At 38.2% G+C, this 15,509-nt stretch overlaps 1 protein-coding gene across 5 annotated transcripts in view; it reads left to right on the top strand.

Annotated features, from left to right (window-relative positions):
• Positions 1-15,509, top strand: part of OSBPL9 (oxysterol binding protein like 9) — a 161,322-nt gene that overhangs the window by 85,958 nt on the left and 59,855 nt on the right. For all 5 annotated transcript variants that reach the window (XM_043461342.1, XM_043461341.1, XM_043461340.1 and 2 more), the window contains exon 4: positions 1,470-1,546. In XM_043461342.1, coding sequence (XP_043317277.1) covers positions 1,470-1,546 — 77 coding nt within the window. The remainder of the gene's footprint in view (positions 1-1,469; positions 1,547-15,509) is intronic.

The raw sequence follows: 15,509 nt of genomic DNA, 5'->3' as shown, positions 1-15,509 counted from the left end.
GTCTTCTTTTGGTATTTCAATCACATGCATATTACACCCTCTCACTGTCTGTGTTGTTCTCCCTTTCGTCTATATTTTCTCTCTCTGACTCGTCTTTTGTTCTGATGATTTTCTTCTGGTCTCTCCTCCAGTTCTCTCATTGTCTCTTTAACCAATTTAATCTGCTGTCAGACTCATTGACTGAGTTCTTAATTTTGCTTATTATGTTTTTTTTAATTTTAGAATTTATATTTAATTATTTAAAGAACCCATATAATTTATAAAATGGTTTCTAAGGCTCTGTCAAAGTTTCCAGTCTTTCATTGAATGAATTAAAGCATAGTTACTTTTCAGTTGTGGGACTGTTTGTTCAAATATCTGGAGCTCTTGTTGATCTGTTTCTATCATTTGATTTCTCATTTATGTGCGGTTTTGTCTCCTTGTATATCTTTGGTTATCTTTGCTTATGTGCTAGTCATTGTATTTAAAAATTGTTTATAAAAATAATTTGGAAGCTGATATGATGTTATCTTTCTACAGAAAATATATTCATTTGCTTTTGCTAGCTAGATGCTTAGAGTCAGTAACAACTTGGGGTAGTTTTAATTTATTTCAGGCATCAAGGTTTTTCTGGATGAGCCATAGGAGTGAGCAACTGTTTTAATTGTTTTAGTCTTTTTTTTTTTTTTTTGATGTGGACCATGTTTAAAGTCTGTATCGAATTTGTTACAATATTGCTTCTGTTTTATGTTTTGGTGTTTTAGTCTCCAGGCATGTGGGATCTTAGCTCTCTAACCAGGGGCTGAACCCACACACCTTGGCATTGGAAGGTGAAGTCTTAACCACTGGACTGCCAGGGAAGTCCCCTGTTTTATTCTTAATCCCAAGGTAGAGCCCTTTGAGGTCCCAATCAAAACCTGAGCTGTTTGCCAGAGCCACCACTGTCGGTCAGCCTTGCTTTCTTAATTTTTGGCCTGACAAGATTTTTTTTTCCCAACAGATATTTTCAGAGTAGTTTTAGGTTCCCAGAAAAATTGAGCAGAAAGTACATGGAGTCCCTATATGTCCCCTGCTCATACATAATGACAAGTCTTTTAAGAAGTTGCTCAGTCTACAACTCCTCTTTTGAAATGTACAATGCCTCCAGGAGGACAGTGGCTCTAAATACCGGGCTGGATGTTTGTCTTTTCCTAGATTTTGGCCTGTTAATTCTTTACTATCTTGCTATTTTCTGATGCTTTCAAAACAGTTATTTTTAATTATTTTAACTTTTCTAATTATTCCCAGTGGGAAGGTAGCCTGCAATTGTTGAACACATTTATTCTCTTTGTTATAAATTGCTGCAATTAGGTTGCATATTTGAAAAAAATAGGTAAAACCTGTTAAGGAAAACCTTTTCTATTTAGATTCATGATTAAAAATTTTTGCTTCCAATTATGGAGCTATATTGTAGATATTAAGGTTTTGCTTTTTATAAACTTTTATTCCAGCTCGTGATGCTGATGAGAGAGAGAAGTGGATCCATGCTTTAGAAGAAACTATTCTTCGACATACTCTTCAGCTTCAAGTAAGAATCTTTACATGGCTTCTGGATAGTTCATTGGGTTTTTTGTTTGTTTTCTGTTTTTTTAAAAATAGCTAATAGGATGTAATGGAAACTTTTAATTTCTGAGTTATTTTTGCCTTTGCAGTGTTATATATAAAGTTATAGTCATTTTCTTCTGCTTAAAATACTGATTTTTGTCTAGAAACAAGACAGTACAAGGCAATGTTGAAAGTGAAATGCTGTGTTAAAGCGTGCCAGGCTCATTTTTAAAATTTAATATGTATAGTTGGTTATTGGTATAGCCAAATTATATAATAATGCATGATAATAGATAAAATGCTGAGAAGTTGACCTACTTTTCTTTTTGTAGGATTTGGCAGTTACTGTTGTGGGTAGTACTGTTAGGGATGAAAGTGAAAGAAGAAAATCCAAACTTGGCTTAAGAAAAAAACACATCTAACTTGGGTGTGGTTTGAAATAGGCATTTAAATAATGTCATGAGGACCCAGATCCCCATCTCTGTTTCTCGGTCTCAATTATTCTGGGTTGACTTCATTTTTAGATAGATTCTCTCTTTGTGGTAGTAAAACGGTAGCAACAATTTCAGCCTCCCATTGGTGGAACTCCAGATCCATAGGAGGCTGTTGTTCTTTCTGGATTAAGAAGATTAGTGAGATTAGTGCTGATACCTTAGCTTCAGTCATTTGCCCAGTCCTAACCAATCATAATTTCTTAGTCATATGTTCTACCTCTTGGTAATAGGATTTACCTGCTACATCAAGAAAATGTAGCAGTTAGGGGAGAAAGTGGTCCTCCCTGTCCCCAGGCAAAGTCAGAATGGGGGAAAAAAGATGCTAGGTGACCAAAAAAAAAATGTCTAATCTATCATACTAAGGATAGTTTTCTGTGTTTGTTCTCCATTGAAAGAGCTTATATTGTGGTATATATAGAGAATTTTGTTTTGATTATTTGGATTTACAGGATGGAATCATTGGAAACTGATGTTTTGTAATCCTTTGTCTACTTAATTTGTCCTATATCAGGAATGGGGGCTTTCCAGGTGGTGCTTGTGGTAAAGAACCCACCTGCCGATGCAGGAGGTGTAAGAGACATGGGTTTGATCCCTGGGTCAGGAAGATCCCCTAGAGGAGGGCACGGCAATCAACTCCAGTATTCTTGCCTAGAGAATCCCATGGACAGAGGAGCATGGAGGGCTACAGTCCATGGGGTTGCAAAGAGTTAGACATGACTGAAGCAACTTAAGCATGCATGCACATACCAGGAATTGGCTTGGTTAGACAAGTTAGTTTAGAAAATCCCAGGTCCTACAAGATAGCAAACTCCCCATCACTTTGAAAGTTGTTCAGATAGATGCTTTAAAATAATATGTGGGGATATGGCTATTAAGAAACTGTAAGAAATGAATATGGAGTTGAACTCAGAGATCTCTGAAGTTACTCTGTGAGCCAGCTGTGCTTTTTTTTTTTTTTTTTTTTAAGATTACTGACTTTATTTATTAGCTGTGCTTTTTAAAAGGAAATTGATAACCACATCTGGCTTGGGTGTACTATGAAGAAATTCTATGAATTCCTTCATAAATTTCTTTTCAATTTCAGTTCAATTCAGTTCAGTCACTCAGTCGTGTCTGACTCTTTGCAACCCCATGAACCACAGCATGCCAGGCCTCCCTGTCCATCACCAACACCCAGAGTTCACCCAAACTCATGTCCAATTGAGTTGGTGATGCCATCCAACCATCTCATCCTCTGTCGTCCGCTTCTCCTCTTGCCTTCAATCTTTCCCAGCATCAGGGTCTTTTCAAATGAGTCAGCTCTTTGCATCAGGTGGCCAAGGTATTGGCCTATAATGAAAAGGACATCTTTTTTGGGTGTTAGTTCTAAAAGGTCTTGTAGGTCTTCATAGAACCTTTTAGGTCTTCATAGAACCATTCACCTTCAGCTTCTTCAGCATTGCTGGTCAGGGCATAGACTTGGATTACTGTGATATTGAATGGTTTGCCTTATAAACGAACAGAGATCATTCTGTCATTTTTGAGATTGCATCCAAGTACTGCTTTTTGTACTCTTTTGTTGACTGTGATGGCTACTGCATTTATGCTAAGGGATTCCTGCCCACTGTAGTAGATATAATGGTCATCTGAGTTTTCAGTTTAGGCAGTTGTATAAATGACTAGCATCGTTTTAGGAAATTTGTGATCCAATAAGAAGATAAGTATTTTAAGAATCAGATTAGACTGTAAGTGGCAGATAGTGTTCCCACCACAGTTGGTTAGACTGATAGTCAAGTCCCTGTGTGATCTATTTTCTTCTAGACATTTCTATAAACCTACTAGAGTGCTACACCTACATAAATCTACTAAAGTGCTGCTGCTTACTTGCTTTCCTCTGAACCCATCTGTTCATTTCTGGTCTCTACATTCCTATATGTGATATTCTGTCTGCCTGTAATACCATCTGCCTCCACTCTGCCTTTGTGTTCTTCCTCTTTTCTTCAAAGTCCAGTTCAGAACTGACTTCTTCTGTAGAGCCTCTCCGAACCAACCCCTCCTCCCTCAGCCCCCAAACTCAGTGATCTCTTTCCTTTGAATGCCATACTTGTTGCACAGTTTACTGAGTTCTTATCATATTCTTGTTATCCTTTAAGTATATATAATTCCCACCTTATCAGATAGGATGCAGACCCCTTAAGGTACCTAATTTTATCCAATTTTGGAATACATGAGCTTTTACTAAGAAGAGAGCTTACATGTCTTTTGGAATAACAAAATGAAAGGGATAACTTGGGGGAAGTCTTAAATACTGATAGCTTTGATATTTTAAAATACAGGTATGGAATAAGTTATTTATATATTTTTTTCTAAAGTTAATACACGCAGGAAATAGGACATTTCGAGATCTGTAATTAAATGTTAATTTGACTGGCAAAAAAGGTAAAGAGATTCTTTCCAAAGATGGTGAAGTATGGTGAAAGACTTAACTCTGGAGCCATAATGACTTCGTTTATGTCCCAGTGCCACCACTTACTCTTACTTCACCACTTACTCACCACTTACATCACTCTGAGTTCCAGTGTCCTCATGTATAAAAAGAGGATAATAAAAGTACCTATTCTTCAGGACTGTTTTGATGATTAAATGAGTTAAATGCAAATTTGTTGAAATAATGCCTGGCTATAGTAAGAACTTGGTAAAAAAACAAAAACAAAAAAACTTCCCACGTGGCTCAGTGGTAGAGAATCTGCCAGCCAGTGTAAGAGATGCAGGTTCGATCCCTGGGTCAGGAAGATCCCCTGAAGAAGGAAATGGCAACCCACTCCAGTATTCTTGCCTGGGAAATCCCATGGACAGAGGAACCTCGTGGGCTACAGTACATGGGGTTGTAAAAAAGTTGGACACAACTTAGTGACTAAAAAACAATAACAAATCTTAAGCTAATACTAATACTAAGCTAATACTAATACTAATACAAATACTCAACTTTCAAATCTCAACAGCTCAGGCTATAATGCTGTCATTAGCAGAAACAGAAAAAACTGGATAAAAACATGGGTTTGAGGAGAAAGAGCTAATAAGCCAATTTTAGCCTTGCCGAGGTTGAATTTCAGGGAGACATCCAAATGTCAGAATCCATAAGGAAAGAATGTAGGACTAAAGCTGCAGCTGCTTTTACCATTCCTACCCCCAGTACTTGGCATTCTAAATGGTGCTTGATAAATGTTAATTAAGGAAAGAATTGATGAAGGAATTAATGAATAAACACATGATGTATAGACTGCTTTTATATTGCTGTGTATCACATTCTTTGAGATGTCTAACATATTGTTAGGCCCTGTTGTCTAACATATTGTTACACCTCCATGAGTCATGTATACAATAGTCATGTATAGTTGTGAGAGTTGGACTATAAAGAAAACTTAGCACCGAAGAATTGATGCTTTTGAACTGTGGTGTTGGAGAAGACTCTTGAGAATCCCTTGGATTGCAAGGAGATCCAACCAGTCCATCCTAAAGGAAATCAGTCATGAATATTCATTGGAAGGACTGATGCAGAAGCTCAAACTCCAATACTTTGGCTACCTGATGCGAAGATCTGACTCATTTGTATAGACCCTGATGCTGGGAAAGATTGAGGGCAGGAGGAGAAGGGGTCAACAGAGGATGCGATGGTTGGATGGCATCACCGACTGGATGGACATGAGTTTGAGCAAACTCCAGGAGTTGGTGATGGGCAGGGAGGCCTGGCATGCTGCAGTCCATGGGGTCGCAAAGAGTCGAACATGACTGAGCGATTGAACTGAACTGAACTGATGCCATTCTTATTTCTATTCCCCAGTGCCCCCAGCTGTTATATTTCTCTGCTTGGAGGTCACAAAATCGAGATGGCTTTATCTGTCACTTTACATTTTGTCTAACTTTAATCAAATTTCTATAAATATCTGTCTTCCTATTGATTTCTTTTTGATTGCCAGTTAAATTCCCACAGTGGTTCTTTTTAAAATTACTGTTCAGTATCTAATATAGTCTACTCCCTTCTTTACAGAAAAGATCTCACTACTTCTTCAACAGTTATAAGTGACTGCACCTATTTTTTCTTTCTATGCTTTGCATATTTCAAGGCAAAAAATATTCTCACTCTTTCCTCAAGTTAATGATACCCCCATAATCTTGACTACATGACATTTCCTTTAGACTATGACCTTACTTACCCTCCAGCAGTCCCCACTATTTCCATGAATTCAGTTAAAACTTCTGTGTCGATGACTTTCTTCCCTTCCCCCATCTTTATATCTCTTTTGTTGTTTAGCTTCTCCCTTAAGTCCTCAATTCTTTCCTCGTGGACTTTGCCTCATAGATGTCTTCTGAAATTCAACCTCAACAAGGCTAAAAGTGTCTTATCAGCTCTTTTCTCCTCAAATCCATCTCTTTATCCCTTTTTTCTGTTTCTTAATGACTATATTATAGTCTGATCCTTTGAGGTTTGAAAATTGAGGTTTTTTTCAGGTAATAACTTCTAACTTGCCAAGCCTGGGGATTTCTTTTCTTCTTTTCTTCCCCCCCTCTCTTTTTAATAGAATTACTTACACTCCTGTGCTCACTTTGACTATGGAGAAGGAAATGGCAACCCACTCCAGTACTCTTGCCTGGAAAATTCCATGGATGAAGGAGCCTGGTGGCCTACAGTTCATGGGGTCCCAAAGAGTCAGACACAACTGAGCGACTTCACTTTCTTACATCTGACTAACTCTGTTTCTAGTGCCCTCCTAATATTCCTGAATCTATTCCTTTCTTCATCCTATGAACTGAGCATCTGTAATTAATGATCTTAAGGCCTCTATAACTGTGAGAAACCTTTAGTGGTTTGCATTTGCCTGTAGAGTGAAATGAAAATTCTTATTAGGGGATTTCACTGTCTGATCGATTTGATTCCAACCTAAATTTCTATTGCCTGTCCCTGCATGTACTTGATGCTCTACGCAGAAATTATTCCTGGTTCCATGCTGTGTAATCTGTCTTTTAAACCTCTTTTAAACTTTACCTGATCTTTAGAAAGTGAAAGTGAAAGTCACTTAGTTGTGTCAGACTCTTTGTGACTCCATGGACTGTATGATCCATGGAATTCTCCAGGCCAGAATACTGGAGTGAGTAGCTTTTCCCTTCTCGTTAAAGGTATATATAAAATCTTAATAAAGTAGTTGTGCTAAGGTATTATTGTATCTCCAACATACACTTTGTAGATAGACGTGAAGTGAAGTCAAGTTGCTCAGTCATGTCCGACTCTTTGTGACCCCATGGACTGTAGCCTGCCAGGCTGCTCTGTCTATGGGATTTTCCAGGTGAGAGTACTGGAGTGGGTTGCCATTTCCTTCTCCAGGGGATCGTCCCAACCCAGGGGTTGAACCCGGGTCTCTTGCATTGCAAGCAGACGCTTTACCATCTATTCATAAATATTTGTTCTGTTTTTCCTTCCATTCTGATTAATGGAAATTCATCTGGAACATCCCTTGTACTTTCTCCCTTTCCTTCTATCTTACCTTTATTCTTTTCTTTTAGTATTGTTCCTGTTGCTTTGTGGGTAACTGTGAATTACAATTAGGATAGTCTGAGGATGGAAGAAGACAACTGAAACCTCTCTCCTTTCGACTCCTATGTTGAATTTCCGATAGTTACTCTAGACTTGTATTTAGGTTGTGATATCTTTTCATGTATTTGCAGCCAACTTCACTCTTTGAGAGAGTCCAGAGGGGCTGCTGAGCTTCTTTATTCCCTCTTTTTAGCCTGTAAGAGGCATTTAATAGATATCTGATGATACTAATTAATGAAAGTAAACATTTCAGTTCTTTATTTACCCTTGTAAGGCTTTAGTACCGACTAAATGCTGAGAGATTCCTAAGCAAATGATTGATCACGGAATAAGATTTAGGATGTTATATCCTGTATGTTTTGCAGTATTCTAATTTTTTAATGTATTATGAATTATAGCTACTGGTCTGGATATCTTACAGTTATAAAAGTCAGTTTTACTTGAGTAAATGGGCCCATTTAACAAAAAACAACTTTTGCAAGAAAAAACTCTTGAACCCCAGTGTTTAAAGTAAACTATCATAGTGTTATTTAATGTGGGCAAACATAAATCTGTATATCAACTTCTTAAGTTTAAAATCTTATAGAACTAACCATACATTTAAATGAAAATTTCGAGTTAAATACAAATAAAACACAAAACAATAAAATCTAAATTAACGTTAAGTTGATGTGCTGAATGATACTGCCTTGCTTAAAGTGGTTCACTACTTTGAATATGAATATGATACTGTAAGGAATAGATTCTTTTTCAATTTGGCATGCACATACTATTGTGTGGAATGCGATAACTGTAATCTCTCCACATTTCTGTGTTCTGACTAGTGGAAATCCTTCATTTGCACAGCATGTATCATGAGGTGTTTGACTTTGACTTCCCACATATGTCATTTTCATGGTCAAGGCTCTTCTATGGCAAGTGATAGTTTTTGGTGCCAACTTGATGATGAACAACATGGGCAATGAAGTATCTTGTTAGCACTTGAATTTGATGTTGTTACTGCTGATTCAGTGTGTGTGGTTATACTAATTTTTATAGGTTATCAGAAACTAAAAGATTGAGATACAGAAACTTGTTTAGACCCCAGTTTGAATACCCTAAAGTAGATGTTTGAGTAGTATAGATCTTTATAGGTTTCCTGGTGGCTCAGTGGTAAAGAATGCCTGCAATGCAGGAGACCTGGGTTTGATCTCTGGGTCAGGAAGGTCTCCTGGAAAAGGGAATGGCTGCCCACTTCAGTATTCTTGCTTGGAGAATTTAGTGGACAGAGGAACCTGGTGGGCTACAGTTCGTGGGATGACAAAGAGTTGGACATGACTGAGTGACTAACACTTTAAATTTTTCATAGATATTTTAAGTTTTTGGCTTCCATGCTGTAAATGAGCTGATATTTTTAAAAAATTTATACTGAATGGTTTCTGTGATTATAATTTGAGTCATGAAATTGGGCAATACTTGACCTTGTCTGTGTAAGTTTCTGTAGGCCACTGTAGACTGTATCTTAGGTGGTTATCAAATTGGAATTTCATTGCTACTGACTTGTAATCTTTTAATTTTTGCCCTTTCCTATTTGTTCACTATATATTGGCTTTGATCTCAGGCCTGTAGAGAAAAAGGACATGATATCTATAAGAATATGGCTGAGGGGAATAGTGAGGGCTGGTAGAAATCTCACCAGAAATGCTATTGAATCTGTAAGTAAAACATCATTATACATAAAAGAGATGTGATAGAATTCAGATTACAATTCGTTATTGAGACCAAAAAAGCAATAGAACCATTCTGAAGCATTTTTTCAAACCTAGATACTTTGTATGATAATTACATGCATGCTAAAGTTTTATTATCAGTTCAGTTCAGTCGCTCAGTCGTAACCATAAATTTATATTTAAGATGCAATTTAGGATAGTAGTTGGAACTAATTATTAGTATTAGTTAGCTTGAGTCTACCCTCTTTTCTATAATAGCTATGTGTCTAATTGGGTAGTTAAGATTAGTAGAAATCTCCTGAGTATTTTTCTTCTTTAAAATATTTTTTTATTTATTATCTTGGACTGTGCTGGTCTTCATTGCTGCACAGGCTTTTCTCTAGTTGCAACAATTGGGGGCTGCTTTCTAGTTGCGGTGTTCAGGCTTTTCATTGCGGTGGCTTCTCTTGTTATGAAGCACTGGCTCTAGAGTGTTTGGGCTTCAGTAGTTGTGGCTCCCAGGCTCTAGAGCACAGGCTAAATAATTGTGGCACACAGGCTTAGTTCTGTGGCCTCTGGGATCCTCCTGGACCAGGGATCAAACCCGTGCCTCCTGCATTGGCAGGCAGATTCTTTACCACTAGCCACCAGGAAGCCCTTGTGTATTTTTCTTGAGTGTTAAGCTATTTTACTGAAGATTAGCTTTTGGAACTTATATTTCAATTTCTTAGTATATAATACTGACTGCATAAACATAATAACTATCACTGTATCATTTCTCTTGGCCTCATATAGATTTTATTTTTGTGTCATATAGAAAAATACATGTGTTTTGTTTTTCTCCCTTGAAGCCCTTTGTTTCCCAAAGGAAATGATTGCAATATAGATGTGTCACTTTTTCCACAGGTAAAATGGTATGCAGAGGTAGCCAGGTGCTTGGGCCTCCTACAACAAAGGAAAATTCCTCTAAGGAATGTTCCCAACATTGTTGCTGTTACTGAGGGTAGAGGAATTTCTGGCTCCTAAATTGGAATTTAGGATTCAAGGATTCGTTTTTTAATAATAAATTTTGTTGTAATAGTGGTGGCCCATCTTATCTTGAACTCTTGGGAAACAACTAAAAACAAATGGTCCAGTTTTGTAGATACTAAAGATTGTTCCTTTAGATGCCAGAAATTTATTTTTATTGTGGCTTTTGGGAAATCTTTTAGAACTTATATTTTACTGCCTTCTCTTTATAAAGTTTAAAAATTAAAAAAAAAATAGTACATGCTCAATTCAGAACATACAGAGAATACAGAAAAGTTATTTATTTCATAAATATTTATAAGACACTTAATGTGTTCAGTGCACTGTACTAGTTGTGGAGGACATAATTGTGAATAAATGACATACTGTCCTTGTCTTTACTGAGCTCAGTCTGGTAGAAAGAAGAAAATAAAAATCATGAGAATTGAATCTTTAAAAAACTATAATAATGTCATAAGTTATGCTTCCAATGAGGTAGGCTGGTTGATCGGAGACCGCTTCTCTGAAGCAGTGACATATTAATAAAAGTATATAAAATAAAAGCAATAGTTTTTCTTACACCTTTTCTTTCGAGAAAAACATGGAGTTCCAACTTGTTAATGTCCTAATTCTCATGTAAAGTTAGTGTCCCTAAAAGCCTGGAGCATTTAAAGTGAAGAACAATCACACAATACAAAGACATTTTATCCATCTTGTGGCAGGAAGCTCTCTGTGTACTTTTAACCAATTTTGGCAACTCACATGGTTTTAGTGGAATCAGAACTTTCAGAAGAAAGTTAAGTGGCCAGTGTAGAATTTAGCTATAAAAATAGGGACAATAGCACCTTTCTCCTACAATTTAAAAATTGAATGGTACTAAAGGAAATGGCAACCCACTCCAGTATTCTTGCCTGGAAAATCCCATGGACAGAGGAGTCTGGTGGGCTACAATCCACAGGGTAGCAAAGAGTTGGACATAACTGAGCAACTTCACTTTCGAAAGGCTCATATAGAAAAACATTGTCCTTCTGTTGCAGGAAGGGGGACTCCTTCCAGGGCCCGAAACTGGTCTCTTGTCTAACACTCAGAAATGAATGGTCTGAAGAGACACATCTACTGAGAAAGCAAGAGATTTTATTGGGAAAGGGCACCCAGGTGGAGAGCACTAGGGTAAGGGAGCCCAGGAGAACAGCTCTGTCACATGACTTGCAGTCTTGGGTTTTATGGTGATGGGATTAGTTTCCGGGTTGTCTTTAGCCAATCATTCTGACTCAGAGTCCTTCCTGGTGGTGTACCCTTGATTAGCCAAGATGGATGCCAGAGAGAAGGATTCTGGGAGGTGGTCAGACATGTGGTGCTCCTTTTGACCTTTCCTGAACTCTTCCGGTTGGTGGTGGCTTATTAGTTCCGTGTTCCTTACCAGGACCTCCTGTTGTAAAACAACTTATGCAGATAGTTACTATGGTGCCTGGCCAGGGTGGGCAGTTTCAATCATTGTGCTTCCCCTAACACTTCTGCCCCTTTGCTTTCTCTGTTCTGCTTGTTAGACTACCCATTTTCAACCTTTTTTGCTGTTTATATTGCTATTTTTGTAATGTACCTAGCATTTCATTCATTCAGTAGACATTTATTAAGCACCTAGTACATGCCAGTCTCTCTGTGAGGAGTTGCTAAAGATGCAGTGATGATTAAGGCAGTATACTATCAATAGCCATTGTGGGGTTGTTTAGAGGGTATTCATTCCTAAATCTGAACCAAAGATTTTTTTGTTTGATGATGCATTGAGAATTGCAAATAATTTACATACAGACTTCTGGAATATGGTGATCCTGATCACAAATTAAGGACTGCTTCTACCATATGCCAAGTATTGTATTTATTCCATTTGGCTAAATTTTCTCTGTGAAAATTTATTGGCTGACTTTAATTTTGAGACTTCTGGATACTAGTCAGACAAAATATTGGAGCTACATATTCTGCTTCCAAGAGTTGTCTTTTAATGTCGTCTGCTCCAGTGATTTGGCTCAAATTGCTAGGCAAATTGCTAGGGAATCTATTATTCCCCACCCCCCCCACCTCATTTTTGCTGCTTTTCTATTGTAATCGAAGGTATTTGTCTATCTCTAAAATGACATCAGACTGGAATGTGATTTGTAGGTAAACATTGGACTCTAGCAGAAATAATATTTTTGAAAGTAGTACATAAATTTTGTATAGTTAAAATGTTCTTTTCATCTTAATAGCTATAGGTAAGTTTGGCCTTCTTTTTATTCAGTAGACTTCCTGTCATTTTAAAGATCCCCCACCAGTCTGAACCTTAGTGTTGTGATTTTTCTCAGATTTTTGTATACATTTTTAAAGTTTACTTTTTCTTGTTATTTATGTGTTTTTCAGTTTTTTCCTCCACTTTTATTGAGGGTAATTGACATACATCATTGTATTAATTTAAGGTATACAACATGATGCTGTTTTTTATACTTCTTAATCACTATATTCCATTATTTTAAAATATTTTTATTCATTTATTTATTTACAGCTGCATTGGGTCTTTGTTGCTGTGCGGGCTTTCTCTGGTTGTGGCAAGCCAGGGGGCTGGTCTTTACTGTGGAACATGGACCCTAGGGTGTGGGCTCAGTCGTTGTGGTACTGGGGCTTAGTTGCTCTGCAGCACATGGAATCTTCCCAGACCAGGATCAAACCAGTATCCCCTGCGTTGGCAGATGGATTATTAACCACTGGACCACCAGAGAAGTCCTATTCTATTCTTTTCTTGAACAATAACAAAAATGTTTATCAATTTAATTTAATTGCTTAGTAGCTTTAGATCATCGAAAAAGCAAGAGAGTTCCAGAAAAACATCTATTTCTGCTTTATTGACTATGCCAAAGCCTTTGACTGTGTGGATCACAACAAACTGGAAAATTCTGAAAGAGATGGGAATACCAGACCACCTGACCTGCCTCTTGAGATGCCTCTTGAGATGGTGATTGCAGCCATGAAATTAAAAGATGCTTACTTCTTGGAAGAAAAACTATGACCAACCTAGACAGCATATTACAAAGCAGAGACATTACTTTGTCAACAAAGGTCCGTCTAGTCAAAGCTATGGTTTATCCAGTAGTCATGTATGGATGTGAGAGTTGGACTATAAAGAAAGCTGAGCACCGAAGAATTGATGCTTTTGAACTGTAGTGTTGGAGAAGACTCTTGAGAGTCCCTTGGATTGCAAGGAGATCCAACCAGTCCATCCTAAAGGAGATCAGTCCTGGGTGTTCATTGGAAGGACTGATGCTGAAGCTGAAACTCCAATACTTTGGCCACCTGATGTAAAGAGCTGACTCATTTGAAAAGACCCTGATGCTGGGAAAGATTGAGGGCAGGAGGAGAAGGGGATGACAGAGGATGAAATGGTTGGATGGCATCACCGACTCGATGGACATGGGTTTGGGTAGACTCTGAGAGTTGGTGATGGACAGGGAGGCCTGGCGTGCTGCGGTTCATGGGGTCGCAAAGAGTCAGACACGACTGAGCGACTGAACTGAGCTGGGTAGGGCAAGGTCAGGTGAGGAGGCAGTCACAGCTGGTTTTGGAAACCAACTGCTGTGGCCCGAAGTGTTAAGAAAGAATTGGAGGAGCTTTAAAAAGCAGGAATACTTTACTAAGGCGATCATTGCAAGAGGCTGGATCTGTAATTGAGTGGTGGTGATGGAGTTAGGTAGATAGAATTGAGATTGTATTCAGGGGGGAAAATGGCAGAATGTGGTGATGGATTGAATGTGGAATGGGTAAAGTGTCAAGGACTGCCAGATTTAATTTACTGTGTGGATGGTACTGATTTTTACTTACTGATATAGGTAGGACTGGAAGAGGATCAGGCTTTTGAGGGAGGGGATGCAGGAAGAAGAGAATGTATTTGGTACTGGACATTTTGAAAAAAATGTACATAAAACCAATGGGATCTTTACAGTGGATCAAGCATCTATTAAGTGTTTTGTGCAGTGTACAAGGTGCTAGTCTTAAGGGCTACCAGTAGAGACAGAAAAATTAATTAGCTGCTTAGTGGCACTAGTGGTAAAGAATCCACCTGCCAACATAGGAGACGCCAGAGACATGGGTCTGGAGGATCCCCTGGAGGAGGAAATGGCAACCCACTCCAGTATTCTTGCCTGGAAAATTCCACGGACAGAGGAGCCTGGTGGGCTACAGTCCATGGGGTCACAGAGTTGGACATGACTGAGCACACATGCCTAAACTTTGTTTAGGAGTTTAATAAAATTACAGTTACATATATAACCATGAACCATTAGAACCCCATGAACAGTATGAAAGGCAAAAATATAGGACACTGAAAGATGAACTCCCCAGGTCGGTAGGTGCCCAATATGCTACTGGAGAACAGTGGAGTAATAACACCAGAAAGAATGAAGAGACAGAGCCAGAGCAAAAACAACACCCAGTTGTGGATGTGACTGGTGATGGAAGTAAAGTCCCATGCTGTAAAGAACAATATTGCATAGGAACCTGGAATGTTAGGTCCATGAATCAAGGTAAATTGGAAGTGGTCAAACAGGAGATGGCAAGAGTGAACATAGACATTTTAGAAATCAGGGAACTAAAATGGACTGGAATGAGTGAATTTAACTCAGATGACCATTATATGTACTATTGTGGGTAAGAATCCCTTAGAGGAAATGGAATAGCTCTCATAGTCAACGAAAGAGTGAAATGAAGTACTTGAGTGTGATCTCAAAAACAACAGAATGCTCTCTGTTTCCAAGGCAAATCGTTCAGTATCACAGTAATTGAAGTCTGTGCCCCAAGCAGTAATGCTGAAGAAGCTGAAGTTGAACGGTTCTATGAAGGACCTACAAGACTTTCTAGAACACACACCCAAAAAAGATGTCCTTTTCATTATAGGGAATTGGAATGCAAAAGTAGGAAGTCAAGAGATACCTGAAATAACAGGCAAATTTGTCCTTGGAGTACAAAATGAAGCAGGGCAAAGGCTAACAGAGTTTTGCCAAGAGAATGCACTGGTCATAGCAAACACTCTCTTTCAGTAACACAAGAGAAGACTCTACACATGGACATCACCAGGTGGTCAACACCAAAATCAGATTGATATTATTCTTTGAAGCCAAAGATGGAGAACCTCTATACAGTCAGCAAAACAAGACCGGGAGCTGA

This window comes from Cervus canadensis, chromosome 2, assembly GCF_019320065.1.
Source record: "Cervus canadensis isolate Bull #8, Minnesota chromosome 2, ASM1932006v1, whole genome shotgun sequence".
Classification (NCBI taxonomy): Eukaryota; Metazoa; Chordata; class Mammalia; order Artiodactyla; family Cervidae; genus Cervus; species Cervus canadensis.
The sequence above is the reverse complement of the archived record's forward strand: the minus strand, read 5'-3'. Positions and strand labels throughout refer to the sequence as shown.